Source organism: Condylura cristata, unplaced genomic scaffold, assembly GCF_000260355.1.
Source record: "Condylura cristata isolate star-nosed mole 26May11 unplaced genomic scaffold, ConCri1.0 scaffold00049, whole genome shotgun sequence".
In the NCBI taxonomy this organism is placed as follows: domain Eukaryota; kingdom Metazoa; phylum Chordata; class Mammalia; order Eulipotyphla; family Talpidae; genus Condylura; species Condylura cristata.
Genome location: NW_004567150.1, coordinates 387,666 through 411,876, shown reverse-complemented (window position 1 = coordinate 411,876; position 24,211 = coordinate 387,666). Strand labels below are relative to the sequence as shown.

The 24,211-nt window shown below is 46.8% G+C and overlaps 1 protein-coding gene across 1 annotated transcript in view; it reads right to left on the bottom strand.

The window, feature by feature from the left end:
* The window catches only part of MYO7B (myosin VIIB), a 70,122-nt gene that overhangs the window by 39,665 nt on the left and 6,246 nt on the right, over positions 1 to 24,211 (bottom strand). Inside the window, exons 2-13 of the mRNA XM_004694875.1 lie at positions 21,709 to 21,822; positions 20,505 to 20,657; positions 19,027 to 19,211; positions 17,246 to 17,367; positions 14,736 to 14,878; positions 12,639 to 12,752; positions 11,643 to 11,796; positions 8,571 to 8,647; positions 7,334 to 7,453; positions 6,918 to 7,060; positions 4,438 to 4,648; positions 3,816 to 3,951 (exon numbers count right to left, since the gene is read on the bottom strand). Coding sequence (XP_004694932.1) covers positions 3,816 to 3,951; positions 4,438 to 4,648; positions 6,918 to 7,060; positions 7,334 to 7,453; positions 8,571 to 8,647; positions 11,643 to 11,796; positions 12,639 to 12,752; positions 14,736 to 14,878; positions 17,246 to 17,367; positions 19,027 to 19,211; positions 20,505 to 20,657; positions 21,709 to 21,822 — 1,672 coding nt within the window. The remainder of the gene's footprint in view (positions 1 to 3,815; positions 3,952 to 4,437; positions 4,649 to 6,917; positions 7,061 to 7,333; positions 7,454 to 8,570; positions 8,648 to 11,642; positions 11,797 to 12,638; positions 12,753 to 14,735; positions 14,879 to 17,245; positions 17,368 to 19,026; positions 19,212 to 20,504; positions 20,658 to 21,708; positions 21,823 to 24,211) is intronic.

The following is a 24,211-nucleotide window of genomic DNA, read 5'->3' as shown; positions in this document are numbered from 1 at the left end:
CCACTCATTCTCCAAGGCCAGCTTAAGTGTCATTGATTCCCAGCAGGCTCTCCTGGCCCACTGTTGGGGTGAGCACCCTCCTTTGGGGGCTCTCAGTCCTGGCAGCCCTTTTCAAGGGTTTCACTGTGTTGTCTTCACCCCCTCACCCAGCCTCAGAGTCCTCTGGTATAGGTCCACCTGGACTGTGGACAGGAGCTGATCTATTTTCCTCAACTCTCCCTCAGGTCCAATGGCACAGTAACTGCCAAAAGCTCTAGGAACTGACCATCACCCACAGCAGGGGCGGGTGTGTGTGTGTGTCCATTCAGCAGTGAGTGGTCTAGACTTAGGGAGAAACAAGGGAAAAGGAGAAAACAAAGAAGCAGCCCCACCTCCCTTTCCGCCTAGTCCCAACTAATTCCAGTTAGTTCCTAAAAGTCTGGCAGCCCACACTGCTTTTACTGGAAGCTCAAAATGGACGATGGAGAGGGGTTAAACATCACTTGACTTACTGACTCCAAGGATGGAGAGGTGACTTGTCAATTATGGGATGTATTTCTCTACTGTTTATAAGTTAAAACTGCACCGATCTTGGAAATAACGTATCTCCTTAGTGTGCAAGCATGTGTCAGCCCAGCTGTGAGTGGGAATGAGAGTGAGTGTGAGGTGTTGGGTGTTAGAACCTCAACATATGGGTAGAGGGGACACAACTCAGTTCGTAACACTCGCCTCCCGACCCAAGTAGGACCTCTGAAGCCTCAGTGCGAGGCTGGCAGGGACACGTAACCACATGTGATCGCATGTGTAGGTGAGTATGAGTGCATGTCCCTAATGTAGGGGTGTAAGAGCACCTGTGTGCATGTGTATAAGTGGTTGTGAGTGCATGTGAGCACCTGTTTGAGCATGGGTGTGAGAGAGTAAGCATATCTTTGCTTTGACAGAACAGCTTGGTGTATCTGTAAGGAGGCCTGACCACCCACACTGAGGTGGTCCTACTAGGGCCGGGCACCCTCCATTCCAAGACTGAATCTCCAGAAATTGAGAAGGGGGAGCGTATGGGCTGAGTTGGGCCCCCTCCATCTCTATATTAAGGCTCTAATACCCAGCACCTCAGAATGTTCTTCTATGGAGAGACAGGGCTAGTAGGGAGGTAATTAAGTCAAAGTGAGACTATTAAGGGAGGCACCACTCCAATATGACTGGTGTCCTATAAGAAGAGATTACGACAGAGACACACTCAAAGACAATAAGGAAACACAAGGAAGACGCTGACGCTGCCTACAAGGGGAGAGAGAGGTAGGCCGGAACTGAGCCTGGTGACACCTTGACCTTAGACTTTCTGCCTCTGGGACTGTGAGAAACAACATTGCTGTACTTGTCAGTGGCGCTTTGCCATGTCAGCCTAGCTAACCACCATAGGCATGGATACAGGGTACGAAGACATCACCCTTCCCTTCTCACCCAAAAGGGGAGCCCAGAATCACCCTGGGTGTTGCAGAAGAGGTGCTTCTCAAAGCCAGGCCAGATGCAGGCCAGGGGGCCACTGCCAGGCTATACCCTTGGGACTCTAAGGATGGACTTCGTGGAGGCATGATCCCAAACTTCTTCTTTCACTCTTCCCCCTTTTCTGTTACCCGGATTTTAGTGGGGTACTCTGTAGAATCTGGTGTTTGCTCTGGGGAGCCTGAATCAAGGGTGGAAGTGGAGAAGGAAGCCTGTATCTGCCACGCCTGTGCACCCAGGTACCTGTGAAAGGTCACTCTGGGGGTGTGATGTTGACCTTACAGAACTGGGGGTGACAAGAGCGAACCTGGATGTGACACTCAAGGGCAACTCCCAGGGCCACCTGAGGTGCGGGATACACACACTCTCCTCTCACAGCCATGTGCTGGGAGGAGGCCCTCTGCAGCCCCAGGGACGGGTACTTGGGGCTTCTCATGGCTTAGGCCTCCCCATCAAAGGTGTTCTCAGAGGAAGAGCAGGGTTAAGAATCCTCTGGGCTCAAACCCCTGACAGGCAGAGTGAATGGTTGTTGGCATAGCAGTGTACGCAAAACAACACCTGCAAGCTCAGCTTTAATAAACATCCCTAGAGTTTTGCATTTTAGAAAATCCAGAAAGAAACTTTAATCCTAGCAGGCAGAAAAGTTGTGTGTCACTTCAAAAAGCTAAACTTGGTTTTGAATTGCCTCAGGATGTTGGGAGGGGTTCCATGTCTTCTCTATGTTCAAGAGTCCCCCTGACCCTGGTCTCTCCCTTTCTGAAAAGCCCCAAAGTCAGGATTTGGTGGGAACTATGAAGAAGTCATCCTGTTTTCACATTCCACCAACAGAAAAGATTCCCTGATCCTAATACCCTAACTCTTCTGTGTGAAAATACCAGCCCTTCCTACTTTACCTTTCCAACTGAAAAGTATGTGCAGATCACCCCCAAGATCATGTCTCCAGGTGAGCAGATCAGAGCACCCCCTCATTTCTCCATATGCCCCTTTATCTGGCCACAGCTGTATACTGACCTCTCTCCTCCTTTTTGAAACACACCAACTGGACAGTTGCCACAGGCTTTACTTCTCAAATCCAAATTGCTTACAAAATTATCTCAAAATGGATAATAGTGTAACTGCTAAAACTAAGAAACTCTTAAAGGAAAACATAGGCACTTTCTTCATACCTTGGCTTACACCAGGGTTTCTTAGCTATGATACTGAGAACATAAACAGAAGAAAAACTGGATAATTGAACTTCATCAAAATCAAAATCTTTTGTACTTCACAGGCCTTTTGGGAAAGTGAAAAGATATATATTTGCAAATACATATCTGACATGGTACTTATATCCAGAATACTAAAGAACACGTCCAGCTAAAAAATAATAAGGTAACCCAATTAAAACATGAACAAAGGATTTGAACAGACATTTCACCAAAGATGACATAAAATGGTCTATAAACACATGAAAATAGCATCAGGCTCCAGGGAAACACAAATAAAAACCACACTGAGACGTTGTGTTAACCCTACTAGGATGATTATAATAATAATAATTTAAAAAAGACAGATAATGTGCATTTGTGAGAAAGTGGAGAAATTGAATGTCTGTACAATACTGGTGGGAATGTAAAATGCCGTGGCTACCTCAACTCAAAAAGTTAAACATGGAATTACCAGGTGACTCAGCAATTCCTCTCATACGTATGCATTTAAAAGAACTGAAAACAAATACCCACAAAAAGTTGTACATGAGTGTTTATAGCAGTGTTATGCATGATAATCCCCAAATGGAAATAGCCCAAATGTCCATCAGCTGATGCAGTGTAGTCATACAGTGGAACATTATTCTGCCGTAAAAAGGAATGAAGTACTGACACAGGTGACAGGGATAAGCCTTGAAAACATTATGCCAAGAAGCCAGTCACAGTGGCTACACACTGCATGCTTACATTTATATGAAGTATCCAGAATTGGCAAATCCAGAGAACCAGAAATTAGTGGTGGCTTCATTAGCAGGGAGGGGCAGGAATAGGAATGACTGCTGTTGGGAGATTTCTTTTCAGGTATGAAGTGTTTTATGGCACTTATGGCAATAGTTACCCAGCTCTGCCCATCCTAGAAATCATGACTGTACACATACAGTGGGTGAATGGCATGACATGTAAATTAGAGAGTGATAGCATTGTTATCCCAGAGTTAAGATAAAACATGCCTGGTCCCTTTTATTTCCTGTCCCTTTGCTAGCTCTAGAAAGTGACTTAGTCCCCTCAGCCTCCCTTGCTGGACTTTCTGGAAACTGATTCACATTTGGATCACAGTGGGTGTGGCGAGGAGCAGAGTTTACTTACCTTCTACCTGGTAATACACATTGCCGGCGAAATGGGTGATGCCAAATCTGGTATCATGGATGTTCTTGGGCTTCAGGAAGGCCTGGTTCTTGGCATGGACACTGTTCAGTTTTTGCAGCATGGTGATATCTGTCCCCTGGAAGAGCACAGATGTCCTGGGTGTTATGTTCCAGCATGCAACTCCAGGGACTGCAGTCACCCCCACTGTGCTCATGGGCTCTCCCACTGGAGAAAACCAACTGGGCTCACAACCACTGAGGGCCTTTCTACAGACAGGAGGCTGCTGCCCAGGAGTTATGACATGTCAGAGCGAGTGAAGACTAAGCTGGTAACAGGGTCTGCTGGCCTTCACCACCTGCTTCACTCTGCCCTACAAAAGTCCAGATGCCCTGACCCTTGCTTCTGACAATCTCTCTCCCAAGGACAGGCAGAGTCCCCCCTCCCCCGCCCCCCCCCCAGGCCAAGTATGAACACGGTTCCTTTTCTATACCTGCTGCTGCCTTTTGGTGCCTAACAGATCCTCTCTTGGGGGTGTGTTCTTGATCTAAACCATGACCATCTGCCAGAGACTAGGAATGAGGACAGTCCAGAAGCTTTCCTGCAGGAGGGGTATGTGACACACCTGCGGGAAGTGGCTCTCCTCATCCAGCAGGGAGATGACACTCATGGGCTTGAGGACGAGCAGGTCCAGGGTGGGCCGGTTGTCAGTGTACTGGATGTGCTCCCAAGGGATGTTTTCCGAGCAGTACTCCTCCTGCTCCATGGTGAACACATGCTGCACGAAGAACTGCTGCAGGTGCTCGTTGGCCAAATTGATGCAGAGCTGCTCGAAGCTGTGGAGATGCCACCGCCCAGAGGCAGGAAGGGTTAGCTGAGCCCCAGCAGAATCAGGGTCACTAGCCATGTGCACACAGCCACACACACCACAGTGAGCACCCTGTTTACTGGGAGCCCCCCTTCTCTCTGCTCCCACTACCATCACCTCCACCCCACTCCAGAAAAAAGATTAAGGGCACTAAGAGGCCCAGAGTATTGTCAAATCTTTGCCTTGGTCTCCTTAGGAGTCCCGGCAGGGTCCTCTAACAGGCCTGCCTATTGCAACACAGAGACGATCCTCAGGGACCAACAAACATCCCCAGCTCTAATCAGTGACCTTAGTATTAAGACAAGCGTCCAGAGATCCAGCCCGCCCCTTTGTATCAGCCACATATACCCCTTACCTCTGCCCCAAACCTCCAACCTGATTGTCCTCCTGGGTTTATGATGCTGAGCTCACCAGCTCTGGCTCCAGGCAGAAACCCAGGAGCCAGGCTTCACCTCTTTGTCCTCTCCTCTCCCATCAGTCAGTTAGCAAAAGGCAAGTCTAGGAGACCTCCAGGGCAGCACCCTGCCCCGCCTACTGCTTCTCACTCTCACTGCTGCTTCCTTCATCTACACCACCCTCATTGCTCACTTGAGTGCTACAGGGGCCTCCTAATGTTACCCCCTGCCTTGAGCCTCACCATGCACCAGTGTACTCATGCCTGGGGTGGGGTTGGGGGGCTAGTGGGGGGTTGAGGTGTCGGAAGCCTTCTGAAGTGAATGCTGCCTTGCTTCAGATCCCACCCGGTCCCCTCAGGTTTCCAGCTGGGATGGATAGTGATGCAGCAGAATGCCTGTTTGTCTTCCCCAGGAAGCAGCCAGGCAGCTCCTTCTGATCTCCCAGTTATCACACAGATGTCCCCTGGTTTCTCTTCTCATCACCAGTTGCATTTGTTCACACGCTAGGTCCCACTTAAGCACTTCTTCCTTGGCAATGGTCGCCCATTTATGCAAAACCTGGTCAGACCTGAGCTGATTATTCCATGTCTGTTAACCCAAGAGGTCAGGGGACAGTTCTATTGTGCTCCTCCCCTACATGCAACCTGGAGCTGCTCCATGAAACTTCAGAGCAGGTGTGATAGTGTGGGTGGTCAGGTGTTGAGTGGCATCACTCCTCCTTAACAGTGCCCAGACCACAACCTTCACAAAGCTCACTTGTGGCTTGAGGTGCCTGCATCATAGCCAGATCCCTCACAACCATCTGATCCGTCTCCAAAGTGTCCAAGGTCATGCTTGGTCTGCTTGCCTCTCGGGCCAGAAACCAGTGATGGGAGTCACATTAGAGTTCACTGTTCCTTAGCACTCCCAATGCGTGGCTGAGATCTGCCAGCCCTGCTCCATGCCACCTGGCATGGTTAGCAGCTCGCTGCTCTGCCCTGCCTGCTCAGCTGGGTCTGGGCAGGCCACCAGCCCGGTGTACATGCATTCGTGCAGTTGGAATAGTTTGTGTCTTGACACCCATGGCTCACCAAGGGGCCTTCTCTAACTCAGAGACAGAGCTTTCTGCAGGCACATGCCAAGGTCAGGCCAGCTCATGGCTCCTCTGCCAGGGCCCAGAGGACTTTACCAGCCCAAGACTCTGTCCTGCATGAACCAGTCTTGCTGGGAGGCTGGGTTGCCTCTCGAACACTTTCTGCTGCTTTTCAGAATGCGCTGTCCTTATTTTCTTCATTTGACCTGATTATGTCCCGGAGCATTCGCTTCCTTATTTGACGTACTACCCAATACGCTTTGTCACCCTTGTTTATCCCCAGCCTGTCCTTTATCACAGTGACAGCTGGGTGTCAGTTTTCTGATCTGCCTCCTGGTTATAGCTCATCAGCCCCAGACAGGGGCACTGGCATACTGCATGTGGGGTGTCCTGCCTTATCTTAGCCCTCCTAAGTGCAAAAGTCAGGAGTGACCCACATAGCTCTCCCTTTGCTCTATTACCTAGAATGATTTCCCACCTGTGGACCCAGTTGGATCAATGCTACAGATTTCCATTTTACTCCAACTTCATGGGAAAAATCACACTAGTCATGAAAACTCTCAAGAGGAGTGACAATGGCTGGGTTCTCGGTCTGGGGACCTATGTATTGCCATTTAGCTGCGGAAAGCTTCTGGCTGGCTGAGCAGATTCCTCTAGCATCTTGGAGCAGAAGTGAGGCCTCACTACCAGTGTGGTGTTGGAGGGGGGGTGCCCTAAAGGCTAAGTTTAACTTCCACTTTCTGAAAGCAGATGAACTAAGATTTTCATACCTATTTTTCTGGAAATTTTCAAAGCCAAAGATATCCAGGAGGCCAATGGCCTTTCGCACATTTTTGGGGTCGTTAGTAGGTGGAGTGAAAATCACACTGTTGATTTTCTTGACAATCCACAGGAAAAGTTGCCCATAGATTCCCTGGGGAGAAATGGAGTAAAGCACAAAGGTTTTGAAGTCAGAAGGCTGCCCCTTTCTCCAGGTTCACCTGGTTCTCAACAACTTAGTTTAATAGCAAGAAACACAGGCTGAGAAACTAGGAAACCCATAGATACCAAGCAGGTGACTGGCGGAGTCAGGACTTGCCCAGCTACCTCTACGCTTCCCAAGTGAACTGTTGGTGAATGCTGACCAACAGGGCAAAGAGCCATGTTCAAGCAACAAACACACCACCACCCCCTCTCAGCTCTGCACCTTGACAAAGGCATCCCGCCGATCAGCAGCCTGGGTGATATTCAGGGGTGTGGTGACTAACTCCCCACGGACGATGATGGAGTGCTTGATTAGACAATCCTTCAGTTCCTGATGCTTCACCTGGGGAAGACAAGGAGGTGGCATTACAGCTGGTCAAGCAGGACCGGTGCCAGTTATCTGCCCTCGTGTTCCTTAAGTTATACTTTCTTGTGGCCAAATATCCTACACCCAACCTGGGGGTCCTGAACTTGGGCCAGGCAAGATGGGGGCCAGAGCCAGGGTCCTGGGAAGCCCAGACCCTGGATGAACACTGGAATATCAGAGAGTTGGGCAGGGAGGCATAGTTGGGAGGACTCAGGGCAAGGTGGCTCCTGAGAGCTGGGAAAGGCAAGTGATACTGGGAGGATCTGAGAAAATTTTAAGCAGGGAGGGTCTGAAGCCAGTCCTTTGCATCAGGATTTTCTCCACCTGAAGTCACTCCTACTGGGATGCTTATAGAAATAAGAAGAGTCTGGATGTGCCAGACTACACCCTCTACATAAGGAAAATGGCGCCTGCAGAACTTCAAAATTTCTAAGAACCCTAGGCCAAATGGAGAACACTAGCAGGAAAATGAGCCCTGATGTTGCTTTTTTTTTTTTTCTTCTGCATCTATTAACTTTCCACCTGCACTACGAGTGGGCGTGATGTGGAAGACATGACAATGTCCCCAGAGCAAAGTTCATCCCCACCTAACGTCAGTCAGGCTGCTTCCAGTCTCTATGTGGCTTCTGTAAAGTGTGGCAGCCTAGTGATGAGGCCCATTCACTTTCCCACAAGAGTATAATTCACAGGAAAATGTGTGGACAGAGGACACAGTGCTGGCATTTTTTAATGGGAGATAAGGAAGGTCCAGCACCAGGTATGTGACCTAGTGGGAGAGCTTGGTGTTGGGGCTGGGTGGAGAGTGAAGATGGTAAGTGAAGGGTAAATGGACACAGAAAAGGGAGAAAAATGTATGTTAAGGTCAAACTGATCCTCACTTCTTTGTTAATGATTAGCTCACGTTGCCCCACCCTGATGCCCACCCTCACTGCCAGTCATGTGTAAAGAATGCAAGGGCAAAGCTGAGATCTGGTAGAGGGATGAGAGGCAGAACTGGAACCTGGAAGAATTACAACTATTAGGAGTTGGGCTCTGTCAGCCCAACCCTAAGGGCTACTCCCCCTAGTGAAATCTGGAAATCTCCCTCAGTTACCTCCAGTAACTTCAGCACAATGGGAAAAACAGGTGTCTCCTTCAGCTCTGATGAATCCAAGTTTTCAACGACTGAAGCTGTAGAGGGAAGCAGTACTTCTTAATGCCAAGGAATTCTGAGTAGTGGGGGAGAGGGCCCAATAATGTCGGGTGTATAGCAGCCCCATATCCACACATGAGAGCTAAGGGTTCCAGGTAGGAGGCTCTGCCTGTACCAAGGCTTCTCTTAGGGAACCACTGTCCCTGTGATTATCTGCACAGTAGCTGTACAATGGGCAGGAACTAAAGGGAAGTTGAAGACAAGAGGCGTCTTTGGAGGGAAAAAGCTGTGGGGGCCAGACAGGTCTTATTCTACAGAAACATGGGCATTCGCTTCCTCACTCATTCATTCAAACACTAACCTAGAACCGCCTAAACCTGGCCCAGCCTTAGTGCAGTAGCCTCCTGAATGGTATCCCTAGTTCAAGTTCCTCCTCTTTCAGTCTACCTCCACCTTAGAGCTGTCAGGCTGGAGTGGGGGGTTGGTAAGAAAAATGTTGTTGCTGTGATTTTTGTCTTTCTTAAACTCAAAACATATATAAAATAAAGCATACAGATTTTTTAAAAAAGCGCACTGGCATATTACAATTATTAGTCAACACCGTGTAGTCACCGTGAAAGCTGAAATACAGAGCCAGCATCCAAGTACCTCCAAGGTCCTCTTCTTGCTGAGACCATGTTCCTCTCCACTGGGTAACCAGACTCCCAACTTTAATGGGAACTAATTCTTTGTTGTTGTTTTCAGTTTTTTATTAACTATTGAGGATATTTGATTTAACCTGCTCACCAGTGTGTGATCTTTCTGCATTCTTATATAGCATTTCATTTTACAATGTAACATTTCATTGTTTTTGAAATGTTATGCAAGAATGACTATTTGTCTGTGTTCTTCAGTACTTGTCAATTTATTGGACATCCATGTCCTAATGTGCATTCTAGGCTCCAGCAGAAGAGTCCAGTTGGGCAAACTGCATGGTCACCCTAGTGACAGCTCTCCATCTAGTGGGTTTTCTTATATGATGTGAGACAGCAGCCCATGTTCATGTTTTCCATAGTGACATACAGGTGTTCCAGAACAGTTTATGGAGAAATTTGTCCTTTGTTCATTGTTTTGTTAACTGTTGTTTCTCATTAGACAACTATAATCTCTTCAAATTAGCCATGCAAATTCTTTAGCTCTTTTCCTTTAAGAACCAATTCAATGTTTGTTACATCTTCTTACTGTCCTCTAGGTCTTCTTGTCTTGTTCTTGTGTTTCATCTTTTTTATTTCTCCATGCTGTACTCAGAGATCTGTGACTTTTTCCCTAGCTCACACTGTTTCCTCTTCACAAGTATAAAATTGGCTGTTAAGTTCATTGAGTTCTTAATTTTGAATGCATAGATTTTTAATTTTATAATTTCCATGTCGTTCTTTTCAAAATCTGTAGTGCCACTTTCTATAGTTTCAAGGTCCCTAAGCGTTTAGGGCTGGCATTTACTTTTCTTGAACATATCCATCATAGGTTGCTGTGTCCAATAATGCCAAATCTGAAATCTTTGTGGATCTTTTTCTATTGCCCATTATTTCTGTTGGTTCTTGCTCATGGTTTCTTGCTTCTTTTTTTTCTATTTATTTTTGCCTGCAAACTGGAAGTTGTGTTTGAAAACTATTTAAAGAAATAATTTGTAACCTAGGTTTATGTTTGTCTCTTCCAGAGAGGGATATCAGTAACTTCTGTCAGGGTCTTGAGGGTACTAAGAGACCTTAATTCCCAAACCCTGGATGCCTATATACTGGTTTTCAAGTTCATAAAAGACCTTGTTTATTCTGGTTCATCCTTACCCTTCTGAGAGAGGAAGGGAGTGGCAAGATTATCGTGTCAGATCTTCATCTTTGGAAGACCCTAAAGGTTGAGGTTGTAACTAGAATTCAATGTATTTTTCCAAGACAGGGTGACACAGTTATGGAAAGTCTGTCATTATGAGAAATCAGAATTTCCATTGCTAACTTATGTTATGACCTCCCTTTTTTGTATATTAATAATATCAAAATATTCTGAGCAACCATCAGTTGACAATTGGATTGCCTTAGCCTCATAAGGCAACTGCCTGGCCCAGGCAGGCTGCCCCAGGGTGGGAAATTCTTCTGTCTCCTGAGACAAAAAGCAAGTCCCAGGAGAGACAAGACCCTCGGAGCATAAAGACTACTGGAAAGCTTCCTCAATTTTTTTTTTTAAATAAAAAGCAAATCTCAGATAAGACCCAGATAAGGACTCCTGGACAATTTTTAACCTTGTTTACACAGGTGTTGCTTAATGCACAACTGTACAACTTTTTCTTAATTTACTCCTTTTAAACAATCCCTAATGACTCTCTGCAAGCCTTAAACTACCCTTTTCTTAAACAAACACTATCTACTCTGCTAGCCTTAAATTAGCCATTAGCTTCTCTTTAGACAATCTAAATGACTCTAATGACTCTGCTAACACAATTTGTTCCTTCCTTAAGGCCCCTAACAATCTTTTGCTAACAGCTCATCCTTTCCCAGACCTCTCTCCCTTTGAGTTATAGTTAAACATCTGTATATGTGACAATTGTCATAAATATGTATAATTTACTATACCATAAAGTGTCAGGAAGAAGATGCATTGTTCCCTTCTTCCTTGAAAACATTTATGACAATTTATGGCAATTTCTCATTAACTTACCCTATACATTATTGTAATTAACTACTTGCTTCACAGTATAAATAAAGACCTGCTGAAAAAAGGAGCAGGAAGACTTGCACCCAACTCTGACTCCTGTGTCTTCCTTGCACCCGCTTCCCTTTCCCCTTCTTGGAATCTCCGCCCACCGAAGATTTCCCACCTTAGGGCCTTGCCTGTCTCGCCCCTCGGCAACTCGATATTTGGGGCTGGTCCCTGACAACAGGGTTAGACTATGTGATCTGGGCAGGCACTTAGGTGAGAACCCCAGCAACTTCTTTCTCCTCCAGTACCAGTGCCCTCATTCTTCCTTCCCAGGGAGTGCAATTGGGGTGGAAACAACATTACCCATAAATTCCACATTCCCCAGGTGGAGAATGGCTGCAAGCAGCTTGCTGATGTCCCAGGTCTCGGAGTCGGAGAATGTGAGGATCTTCAAGGCGGAGCGGACGTGGGCATAGTCCTTGGCGTCATCGTGCCCCTCCCAAGAGGTGCAGTTCCCCTGCAGATGAGGGCACCTCAGCTTCTGGGGGGTACCCCTTACCCCACCTGCTCCATCAGAAGGCCAGTGAAACAGACACCTCAGGGCCTCTGTTGAAGGCTCTAGTACATGATATTTCCCAGGCTCTGGAGGACCCGAAGGGCCATGTGGAAGCCCAAACTCAGAAAATAAACAAAAGTCCTTTCAGAGACAAATCATGATTCTAAGTAAATGGGATACCAGGCTTTGAGGTCAGTGCTCGGTAGGTTATCCATGTAGCCTTTGCTAAGACATTAGCTTCTGTTCATCACCTACACCCATTGTAGCCTGTCTCACCTTATCTGGGGAATACATGGTTTCACCCCTTTAGGAAATACTTTCCAAGGTTTACCCTGTGGCATGAAATCCATGAAACTGGGGTGATTGGAGATGATTCCCCATGACCCCACGGGTCAAAAAAGAATGAGGTTCTACTGGGACAAAAAGGAATGAGGTTCACAGGGGAAAACCGTGGACTTAGTGGGAAAAATGAAGCATCAGACAATAGCCAGTCTCTGGCTCATAAGATAAATGCAGGCACAAGGGGAGTGGTGTGGGAAACAATAGGGAAACCCTCAGCTCCCATCTCAGAGGCCTAGCTAGAGTTTGGGCTTGTGTGAAGTAAAGGTTGAGGTGACCCCCACTCTTCTCTTTCTTTCTCTGTTTTCATTGGAGAGGTGGGGTAAGAAAGTGAGGTGGGAACCAGCAGATAGGAGGAGAGAAGAGGCAGGGGGATGATGTGGGGTGGGTGATGGGGAAGAGACAGAGGGCTGAACAGGGAAGAAGAGAACAAGGGGAGGGTGATGGGGTGGTCGGAATCTCACCATGGTCAGGTAGTGGTACTCAGAGGGCATCCCCAGGCTCAGCAGCTTCTTCTCCTCTGCATTCATCCCCAGGAGCATGCTATAGAAGATGTGGTAGTTGCGCTCCTCCGGGGCCTGTTGGGGAGAGTGTTCCTAAAAACCTGCAACCCTACAATTGCAGCACCTCAGCCCTGTCCTGGCTTCTCCCCAAGGTCTCTCAGCTAGGTAAGGCTTGGCCTTGAGCTCAAGGACTACCTGACCTGGCCATGCTCATCACCCTGGGCCTCCATGGCAGGCACATCCCACAGCTCTATGCTAAAAGCCACTGTACCCAGGGAACTCATCACTCTGCTGCTGGAGCTTCTCTGCCTCTCCACTGCTCTTGAAATCTCCCTAAGTGGAGTCATAAACCTAGGAGTAATGTTGGAGTTAAACTGGGGCTGACTCAAACCTCCTGCTCTTTACAGTGTACCCAGAAACCTTCCTGTTCACTTCATGAGCCTAAAGGCCTATAGCCAACCTCGCTAGGCCTTCGGTATTTTCACACTATTTATGAACACATTCCCATTGTGAAAACCAAAACCATCTGAAGCCTATAGTGTTAAAAGGTGAGCATTTCCTTCTAACCTACATTCCCATTTTTCAAATTCTCCTTTTTTTGCCTCCCCAGAACCATAGAGCATCTGTGTTCCTAGCTATACAGTATTAATGATTCCTTATAGTCTATCTATATATAAGTTTTCCAGAGATTTATTTATTTATGCATATAAGAACTGGGGTGTAGACCAGAGGTGTGGGGGTGAGACAGTTCACCAGAGACAGAGTGGGGAGCAGAACAGGCAGATCAACTGAAATACACTACTGAAGGGAGCAGCGAGTAGGTCAGGAGAGGTATGCCTTGCCAAGTGGGTCACCTCCCTGGCCAGGCATCAAACTTGTGCTGCAATGGCTGTGGATACCTTCATAGTGCTGTGCTTTAAGCCACTGTGCCACCAGGGAGGGATCTATATATAGTTTTTATTTCATCTCTATGCTTCTCAGAAACTGTTGCACAGAGCTCACCCTTGCACTTCCCAGTCTAAGTATGCCATCATCTCCCCGTCTCTTTCTCATCATGACAAAGCTTGAGTCTGACCTTCTTTTGAAGTATCTTGTCTGTTTTGGGGTACCTCTTTCAGTAACAAGTTTTGTGAATTCACCAGACTATAAGTCAAACTGACTCTGTGGCTCTGGGACAAATGGTTTCACGAACCCAGACCCAGACCTACCTGTCATGACTGCTGTGGAGATCAAATTAGAACTACACGGGAGATACTTGATATGGAAGGTAAGCTTCCATCTCTAGCCTTCCAGAGTGCAATGTGTTGGCCCCTCCCCACCCCCAGTCTCTGTTGTGTGTGTGTTTGTGTGTGTGTGCTTATGCACACACATGTCAGACCTTATGCCATCTGGGAGCACCCCTGCAAGGCGGTGTTAATTCTTCTGGTGTGGGTGCCACACTTTGAGATCTTTGCCATTCAGAATGCCATACATGATTTTTGGGACTCAATGCCAAATGGAAACTCTCCTGTTTTAGAAGTTATTAGGGATTTCAAGATGGTGATACCAGAATGGTAAAGCAAATAAAAGGTCCTTCTGAGCAGGAGGCTCTATATGACAGCACAGGCCACAGGCCGCTCACCCCCCTGTCCAACTGACCTTTTAGACACTGTCATCCAGCTCCCTCTGCCATGAACCCCCAACATACCTGAAGAAACACTCCACTAAGTTGGTGAAAGACCTGCCCTCAGAATCACTTCTAGCAGAGGTGAGGTATAGTAACCACCAGAGAGAAGGCAACAGAAAATCCTAGCACTTCTTTTCTTGAATACTAGGGGAGAAATATCATATTCCAACTCTAAGGGTGCTTGGCCCATCTCAAGGTAAAGCCAGGGTTCAGTGGCAGCAAGCTATGGCTCACAGGAGTCTAGAGAGGTCCTTGCCGAGGAAGACAGGAAGAGTGAGAGTGAGTATAGTAGGCCCCCATAGGGGCCTCTGTGATCCCCTGACTCCCCACCCCAGGGCAGCGGGAGGTGGCCAAGAAAAGGACCAGTGCTCAAAGACCAGTGGATGTCTTACCTGCCGGCAGACCCGGGACTTCTCCAGAAGGAATTGCTCAATGCATGCACCCTCTATCACCCCGCTGGAGTTGAAGTAGATGTCAATATATTTCCCAAAGCGGCTTGAGTTGTCATTGCGGGTTGTCTTGGCATTTCCAAAGGCTGTGGGTGGATGGATAGGAAGAGAAAATTTCTTTTTAGTTGGGTGATCTGGGAAGGTATATCAGAGGAGGAGGCCAAGTCTGAAACTGACAAGTTGGAGATTTCACTGGACAGTGGTGTGGCGAGGGTATGCTAAGAGGAAGGCGAAGTGCAGATAATGGTTCCGACATCAGGCATGGGTGTACTTGCAGAGGGGACATTGGTTATAGTGTGGCAAACAGGAAGAAAACAGAGGACAAGAAATAGAACTAGTTAGTAGGAGGGGCCAAATAGTCCAAAGCCAAGATATTTGGAATTACTTTTGCAGGTGGTAGGGGAGGCAGGAGAGCTTCTAAGAAAGTAAGGGGGAAGATTTCCATATAGACTTCAGGGAAGAAGCAGGATTACACTGGCAGGACAGTGGCAAGAGCTGGCATGGGCCTGGGCACAGGTAAGAGGTTAGAAGAAAAGGCTTTGGGGTAAGGCATGATCTAAAGTGCATTTCATAAAGCTGCTCTGGAAACATTGCTGTTGTGATCCCTAGCAAGAAAGACACATTGCATTATGTCCTATTACATACACACCCCTGCCTATACACATACTTTTTTTTTTTTTAACATTTGATCCTCATTTTCCTCTTAAGTATATAGTAAATTCAGAGGCACTGTGGAAATTTCAGAGAACTCACAAAAGTTTAAAGTTAGAATTCAAAATCACCTTACTGTCAGAGATAGTCACTGTTAACAGTTTGGTATATTTTCCAACAGTATTCATGTTTACACGTGTGTGTGTGTGTGTGTATGTGTAAATGTGTTCTTCATCAAAATTGAAACCATCTGGGCTTCCCTGGTGGTTAAAGTTTCAGTGCTGTTAGCCACTGCTGCATGGGTTTAATTCCTGGACAGGGAGGTGACCTAGATGGTGCAACAGACCCCTCCTGACCTGTCCACTGCTCCCCTCATCAGTGTATTTCAGTCAGCCCTCCTGTTCTGCTCCCCACTCTATCTCTGGTGAATTCTCTCACTCCCCTCACCTGTGGCCTACATTTCAGTTCTTGTATGCATAAATAAATTTTTAAAAGTCTTTAAAAAGTTGAGACTATCCTAAAATCTGTATAATGTTATTTCAATTAAAAAATTAAGGACATCCTTTTTACTTATAATTCTGTCATGAGCAATTCCTTAAAGCAGTACATGTTTGTGATTTTAATGACATAATTAACATTTTTGTACAAAAATTTTTGTTTGTATACAATTATTTCCTTAGGATAAGTACCATGGAGTTACTGAGTCAAAATCGATAAACATTTAAAAGTTTGTGGTGCATATCTGTTCACCTAATTAAAAGAAAATATCAGCTCTTACTAAGAGTCAGGGCTGGACTACTTTCTAGTCTGTGCCATTTAACTTGTTCTAAAATACTGACTTCATGACTCTGGGGTAGGTTGGGATGCAGCTGGAAAATACTACCATAAAGCCTGAGTCTCATGAAGTAAGGTGATGGCACTTCTTGGTTACAGGTTTAAGAAGCAATGTCCTTTTCCTCTCCCTGGATGAGTCCCACAGCATAGTAGAAGCTCTGAGAAGTCTCAGAAACCTCCTCGATATTGCTGAACCCAGTGGCAGTGAAGAAAGAACCAGGTGCAGGCTTTTTAGGGTAAAAATGAACAAGTTGATTCTAAAATATATAAGGAAATGTAAGGGACCCAGAATAGCTAAGTTTGAAAAAGAAAAGCAAAATTGGAGGAAATGTGTTAACTGGATGCAAAACTTACTGAAAAGCTACAGAAATCAAGACAGCGTGGCTTTGGGGAAAGGAAAGACACAGGGGAACAGATTAGGGAATCTGGACATAGGCCCACACATAAACTGTCAGCTGATGTTAGACAAAGGTGCAAAGCAAATCAGTGAGAAAGAACAGCCTTTGACAAACAGGGCTGGAATGACTGGGTATTTATATATCCATGTCCATATATGTATCCATAGCTATTTTATCTATATCTACATTATAGAGAGTGAAGAATTTTCCTACCCATTTCCGCCTCTGCCCTCCTCTTCCTTTGCAGGTTTCATCCTCAATAAACTTTCAGCCCTAACTTAGCAACTTCTTCCTAGAACACCCAAACTGACACACCCAGCATTTCCCAATTTTTTTCTCTTGTGCCCTCTGTAAAAGCACTCTGTAAAAGTCTGTGGAAGCATCTGTGAGAGCTTATAAGGTCATCTGTCTTCTGGAAACCTCTGCTACTATCACCCTGTGGTTGTCCTAAGGGATTCTGAGCTGTTTGGGAGGTGTATGGCCTATTCTGTCCTTGCATGAGCACCTCCTGGCAGGAAGCGTCCAGAACAGGGTGGGGAAGGAGGGGTCATTCCAAGGGTGACTGCTTACCTTCCAGGATGGGGTTGGCCTCCAGAATCTGCTGCTCGATCCAGGAGTGCTGGCCGCTGATGGTAGCAAGGAACTGCAGGATGAGTTTGGTGGACTCTGTCTTCCCTGCCCCAGACTCACCACTGTGAAAGGGATACAGGGGCATCAATCAATAGAACAACTATTCAACTCTCCTTCAAACACGTCCTTGTCCTGCCTTCCTGATCAGGCTGAGTGTGATGCTCTGTCCTCGGGCAGAAACCCCACCATATGTACTGTGGAGTCCCCTGTGGGTCTTTTCTTTCCTGCTGGGCCATGAACCCTTTGCAGTCTTGGTTGCAGCTGGTTCATTCTGGCATCACCAGCACCAGCTTCAGTAAGTTAGATGGATGAATGAGATCAGAGGATGCAGACCTGGGGAAGGGAAGGCAGGGGGCACGACTTTCTAGATCCACAGCGATGCTCTGTTACTGCAAGAGGCCCAGGATGAGGGCCCCCATCCCCCTCTCCAGGTGTGGCTGTCCTGGAGGTGAAATGGCCCTATGAGCTCTTGGCCTACAGCCTACTCTCAGCCCCACTCACTTCACTTGCTCCCTGAGCGGCCTCCTGCAGGAAGGTTGGTCCTCCCAGTCTCGGGAGCAGTTGCGAGACTGCTCCACAGAAAAAGCTGGAGGAGCAGAGTACCAGCTCTTCCTGGCACAGGATGCCCATTACTTTTGGAGAGTAGAAGTCACCCTGGACACATCTCTGCTTTTTCAGGGCCCTGGGTTTGGATACCCTATTAACAGCTGTGCGTTGCTGTGAAAGGATCCCAACCTCTCTGGTAGTAGGTTTCCTCAGCAGAAAAACAGGAATGAGAATATCTATTTCTATTGGGTGCTGAAACATTCAACATGACAATGTATGCCACTGGACTTCACTGTGGTCACTGTCCTAATGGGCTTCCTGAGGGAGGTGGTGCCTGTTCCTCCCCCACCTAAAGACGTGGTCCTGTTACTCTCCCTCTTTCCCTGCAGGGCTTTTCTTCAAAACTCTCAGCACCTGCCTAAAAATTTTGCCTATTTATTGCCCACTGCCCCTTCTAGAATATAAGTTCCTTGAGACAAGTATTTTAGTCCCTCTCATTTGCTATTACCTCCTCATGTTAAGACAGCAAGGGCACACAGTTGGGGCACAGTTAAACCTTGAATAAATGAATGAGTGACTCTGCCAGAACACCAAATAAGACTCTGGTTCCAATTTCCACTGTCTTTCCTGTTCCTCTGACTTTCTTCCTTTGGTGCCAGGAGGAGATATGCAGGGAGCATAAACAAGGCTGGGCCTGAAGCAGGGTCAGAGCCTGCACTGAAGGGGGACATGATCCTTCCAGGTCCCAGTCACTTGAGAGTGGACCCTGGGGCCACTGCTGCCTTTGTCCTCCCCCTGAATTTTTTTTTTTTTGCATGAAACCACACCTGTTCACTCCCTGTACCAAATGACTATCCTGGATCCTGTTTTCAAACAGCCCATCCCCAGCTTTCATCCCTTGTCTCAGTAAATATTCACTGAAGCCTGAGGTGGTCCCAGTGAACCTCAGAAAGAGTAGGTTATGAAGAAAAAAAACCTCAGAAGAATGTTTTAGGTGCCAGAAGTAGATGAGCTTGTGGGCGGTTGAAGACTTGTAACAGGAACCAAAAATCACAGCGGCCTTTTGGCATACGGTCAGTACAGTTACAGAGAGAGGGAACATGATGCTCACATGATGCTCAGAGATGGTGCCTGGCCTTGCTACCCCACCAGGAACCCAGCAGTCTAAGGCCCACCTGATAATGCAGCACTGGTCCTTCTTGTTCTTCTTCATGTTGAAGTAACAGTTGTCAGCGATGGCAAAGATGTGAGGTGGCATCTCGCCCACGTGGCGGTTGTAGTACAGCTGTACCTGCTCCAGTGTGTAGAGCGGCAGCGCCTGGAACGGGTTCACAGCCACCAGAATGGAGCCCGTGTATGTCTGCAGAAGGAAGCAGTGGTTAGTGCTTCCACCTTAAGGGCCAGTGCTGTTGGGCCAAGGCATTGGCTGTCCCCCCTTGAGAGCTACCAGAACAGGCTGACCCTGGTGGGGAAGTGTGGCCTGATTCTGGGATGGGGAGATAAAACATTCAGCTGCTCAGATTCTTCCTCGAGAAACATAGAGGTATTCACCATCAATGAGAAATGGCAGAGCTGGGCCCATTTACAAGTACATGAAATGAAGCAGTTGTTGTTGAATGATTAACATCCCGTCCGAGGTTTAGAAGAGGCTTAAGAAAAAATCAGCTGAATGTGTGAAATGAGTTTTCCTCTGCCTCCCTACAGAGGCCCCAACAACATGGCCCGTACCTCTCCTCCTCGGGTGTGAGTTCAGGACCACCCACCCACTCATCTGGAGCCCCTCGGGGGTGGAACAGGAAGAGTCACCTCAAATCACATGAGGATCCATGTGTGGGTTTGCATTTTTGAAATGGAGCAGATAATCTCTGTCTCCAAGGACCGGGACAAACAGATAAAAGAAGGAAAGCATATGCGCTTTGTAAAGGACAAGTTCAGTTTAGCGCATGCTGCTTTCAGTCCGGAGCTTGGATGCACATCCATTCAGAGTGCCGGCCTGCTCCCTCACAGGCCTCCTTTCCCAACCTTCCCTCTATTCGGGAGCCCCAGCTCACTCTCCCATTCCTCCCATTCCAAAGAAGGTCTGTTTAGAATCAAACAGCCACTTCTCCCTGCTCTCCCCATGACAGGCAGGCAGGGACCCCCGCTCCACATGAGGTGGGTTTCAGAAGGTGGGTTTTTCTGTGGGAAAATCTGCATTGGAACAGGGATGCAAGCCTGCGGGTTGAACAACCCTTCCATTCACAGCTAGGCTTTGGGGGAAAGACCTATATCTACCTGATTGCCCTTTGGAATCACAGGACTCACTTCACAGGGAGCATGGTATGCTCCTGGCTAGTGACCCTGTGACAAGCTTGGGAACAGTTGGGTAGAAGCTATGGTGACCCTGGATGGCCAGCAATCTGTCAGCTTCTTGTGTTCCCTCCCCAACCCCTCCCCCACCCCTCAGGGTACTATCACTCTTTTTCTAGGCTTGGGAGCAAAGAAAGGTTAAGATACTGGTCTACCTACCTCACAGTGAGGGTGTGGGGACTGAGTCACACTGCCTGGCTTCAAACCCCCTGAGGCGCATTGTTTTCTTCCCCAGCCAGAATGTGAGCACATGTAATTTGAGCAAAGTGGGGCAGGGATACAACATGTGGACACTGGAACTCACATAGATCTTGTTCTGCTGGTAGCGGATGAGGAGGTTGTGCACCATGCCTGCCTCATTCAGGTCCCCCAGACGGATCATGTCATCCACACCCTGGGCGGAGTTCAGGTGCATGGGGCTGAGAAGGCTAAGCTGCTCTGTTGGGATCCAGTGTTCCTGGAATAAGAGGTACAGATTCCTCTGAGGAGAAGCCTCTGTATGGACCAACACTCTGCATCTTTCCTCCAAGTTCTCAGCATCTTAGCTGGCCTGGGGGCAATCTCAGGCCTAGCTCAATCTGTGGCCAAAGCCAAGGGAGAGCTGTGATAGGCAGGGCACTTGGTGGCTAGAATCAGCCAGATAGCAAGAGACAGAGGTTAGTGTGTATCTTGGGACTATGGATAATTTTCAGATCAGGGTGAGAGGAACTTGTAGCCAGAACAGGTTGGTTGATTGGGGTCAGTTTGTGACTGGGGCTATACAGCTGGTGGGAATAAAAGTTTTAAATCAAAGTGTTTTGCAAACTGCAGAAATACTTTTGTGAATTCAAGATATTGTTACTAATTACTGGCTTCCATAATATGTAGATCTAAGCCACCATCTAGAATCTCCTTGGAGGCCACATCTTCACTTGTCCTACTCTGTCACACCTAGTTCAGCAAAGAGGGCATCTGAAGTCAACTAACCTACTGGACCTTTGAGCCTGCATACCCTTCCCCACCCTATCAACTTACCCCTCAAGCAGCTAAGCTGCCCCCCTGAGGCCACTTCAACTTCCCACCTCTTTCTCGTCTTGGTTGTTTTGCTCATGTGAGCTGAGCCTCATCCCTTTGTCCTCAAATTCTGGGACCCTATCCTCCATGCAGCTTCCTCACACACTTTCTTGTTCTTCCAGCTTACTCTCCTTTACTTTGAAGGTGGGCTTTCTTCTTTCCCTCCTCTCTGCCACATTCCCTTCCCCATCAACTCTCCTGCTCTCCTAATTGTCCCAGTGTTCCACTGCCAGCTCGCTTCTTGCTTTTTCACTATAGAAATCTTCCCTGAGAGACATACAGTGTTCACATGAAAGTCTTCTGTTATGCTTTATGCTGTTGCTAAGTGCCCTCACGTGGGCTCTGGGACCCCCTGGTGTTTAGGAGTAGCCCCTTAGAAGGTATCCAGGGCCCTGGAGGGAGCTGGCTGGGGCTGAGCAGCCCAGCTTCCCAGGAGAATCCAGGAGAACACTGACCTTGCCTTCATCATCTTCAACCAAGATCTTGCTAGGCTTTGTATCCTTGACGACGCCCCCAATGGCCACACTGTTCTGGTTGGCAGAGGAGGTGTCCAGCCACACATGGTCACCCTGGAGAGCAGAGAGAAGGCAGTGTTCATATCCCAGCTCACCTTTTCCCTTCCTACTCAGGACTTACCTTTTGGGGTGTCCCCACTAACTGAGAGCTCCCAAGGTTGGGGGACTTCCCATCTCTTTCCTCTTCTTCCTCCTCATTTTTCTTCTCTTCTTCCTCCTCCGTTGCTCCTTTCTACCCCCATCCTCTCTAGTTCCTACTGGAGGTAGCAATGGGACTTCCCCGGCCTGTCTTGGTTCTAAGAAACAGGCAAGTCATGCTTGCAAGAAATATTCCTTTATGTGAGGCAAAAATAAATAAATAAATAAATAAATATAAAGTCTTTGCCTTGTGAATAGCTCAATAGCACCACAACCCATCTGTGGGGAGAGAGTGAAGGTTAGACTTGTACATAAGGGGTTTCTGCTATCCTGCAACATTGCATTGGCCTACACGAACCTCCTACTGTTCTAGGAGCAGTCACTCCACTCAGAGTAGTAATGCAGGTCTATAAACAAAGATACCGAAATCCAAGTAAGAAAAGGATGAATGCAAAAAAAAAAAAATCAAATCACCAGAGAGCAGTGGTGTGACAAATTATATCACTGATTAAAAAAAAATCACAGACATGCAGATCAGAGGCAAGAAACCCACAAACCTCAGAAATCAGATGCTGAGACAAATGAAAAGGATGAAACATAAATTGGCAGAACTCAGGAAATAAATAGGGGAAAGATGAAATAAGATCCAAAAGAAAACACAAAATTACAAACAAGAATAGAAGAATACCTAAAAGATAATGGAAGTGAAATGTGGGAAAGTAACAGGACTAAGGGTGAACACATATAGTTAGAGTGCTCACCTAAGAAAAACCATAAGAAAAAGAACAGAACAATAATTTAAAGATATAATTCAAGTCAAGTTTCCAGAAACCAAAGAACTCTTGACTATACACACTGAAAATACACTTGGGTGCAAGGAAATAATGACAAACTTCAGCACTTATATAAGTAAAGGTTATTGGGCTTCAAAAATGAAGAACTGATTTGGGAAGGAGTTATAGGTAGACAAAAAAAGATCAGCTTGCTTATTAAGAGTAAGTTTAGGACAAATTCAAAACCTAGATGAGGGTCCAATAACTGTTACATATACCTCAAGGAAGGAACAATCCATCATTGGAGGGGAAAGAAGCCTTGGTGAAGATGTAGAGAGACTGAACTCTTGTATTCAGTTGGTGGGGTTGGAAAATGGTACAACCATTGTCAAAATAGTATAGAGATGCCTCAAAAAATTAAAAATAAAACTACCATGTCGGCCCTCCCTGGTGGCGCAGCGGGTTAAAGCACTGCACTGAGAAGCTAAAGCCACTTCCGCATGAGTTCGATTCCCGCCTGCCCCGGAGGAGACCACATGGCGTGGCAGACCTCGACCCGCCCGCTGCTCCCCTCAGCAGTGTACTTTGTTGATCTGCCTGTTCTGCTCCCCACTCTGTCTCTGGTGAAGCCTCTCACCGCCCCTGAGCCTCTGGCCTGTACCCCAGTTCTGTATGTACAAATAAATAAATCTTAAAAAACAAACAAACAAACAAAAAAAAAAACAAAAAAAAAAAACTACCATGTCTTCCAACAATTCCATTTCTGGGTATTTATCCAAAGGAATTCAGAACAGGGTCACAGTGAGATATTTGTACTGTGTTCATTGCTGTATTTGTACTGTGTACTGTGTACTGTGTACTGTGTTTGTATTTGTACTGTGTTCACTGCTGAATGTCCATGACATGAACAGATCAACAGAATGTAGAATATACACATTAAGTAGTCTTTTTTTTTTTTAAAGATTTATTTATTCATACAGAACTGGGGTACAGGCCCGAGATGTGGAGTGTGAGAGACTTCACCAGAGACAGAGTGGGGAGCAGAACAGGCAGATCGATGAAGTACACTGCTGAGGGGAGCAGCGGGCCGGTCAGGAGAGGTCTGCTGCACCATGTGGATCTCCTCTGGGGCCGGCGGGAATGAACTCATGTGAAAGTGGTTTAAGCATCTTAGTGCTGTGCTTTTACCCGCTGCGCCACCAGGGAGGGCCACATTAAGTAGTCTTACAAAAGGGGGAAATACTGTCTCACACTATAACATTCTATAACGTGGATGGACCTCAAGTAAAATAAATGCAAAATAAATCAGTCACAAAAGGACAAATATGCTATGATTTCACTCATGAAATATCGGAAGTAGTCAAAATCATAGAAACAGAAAGCAGAAAGGACTGAAGGAAGAAGAAAGGAAAAGAGTGTTTAATGGGCATAGAGTTTCAGTTTTTCAAGATGAAAATGTTCTCAGATCTATTATGTAACAATGTAAATACACTTATTAATGACTAAACATTTCAAAATGGTTTAGGTGGTAA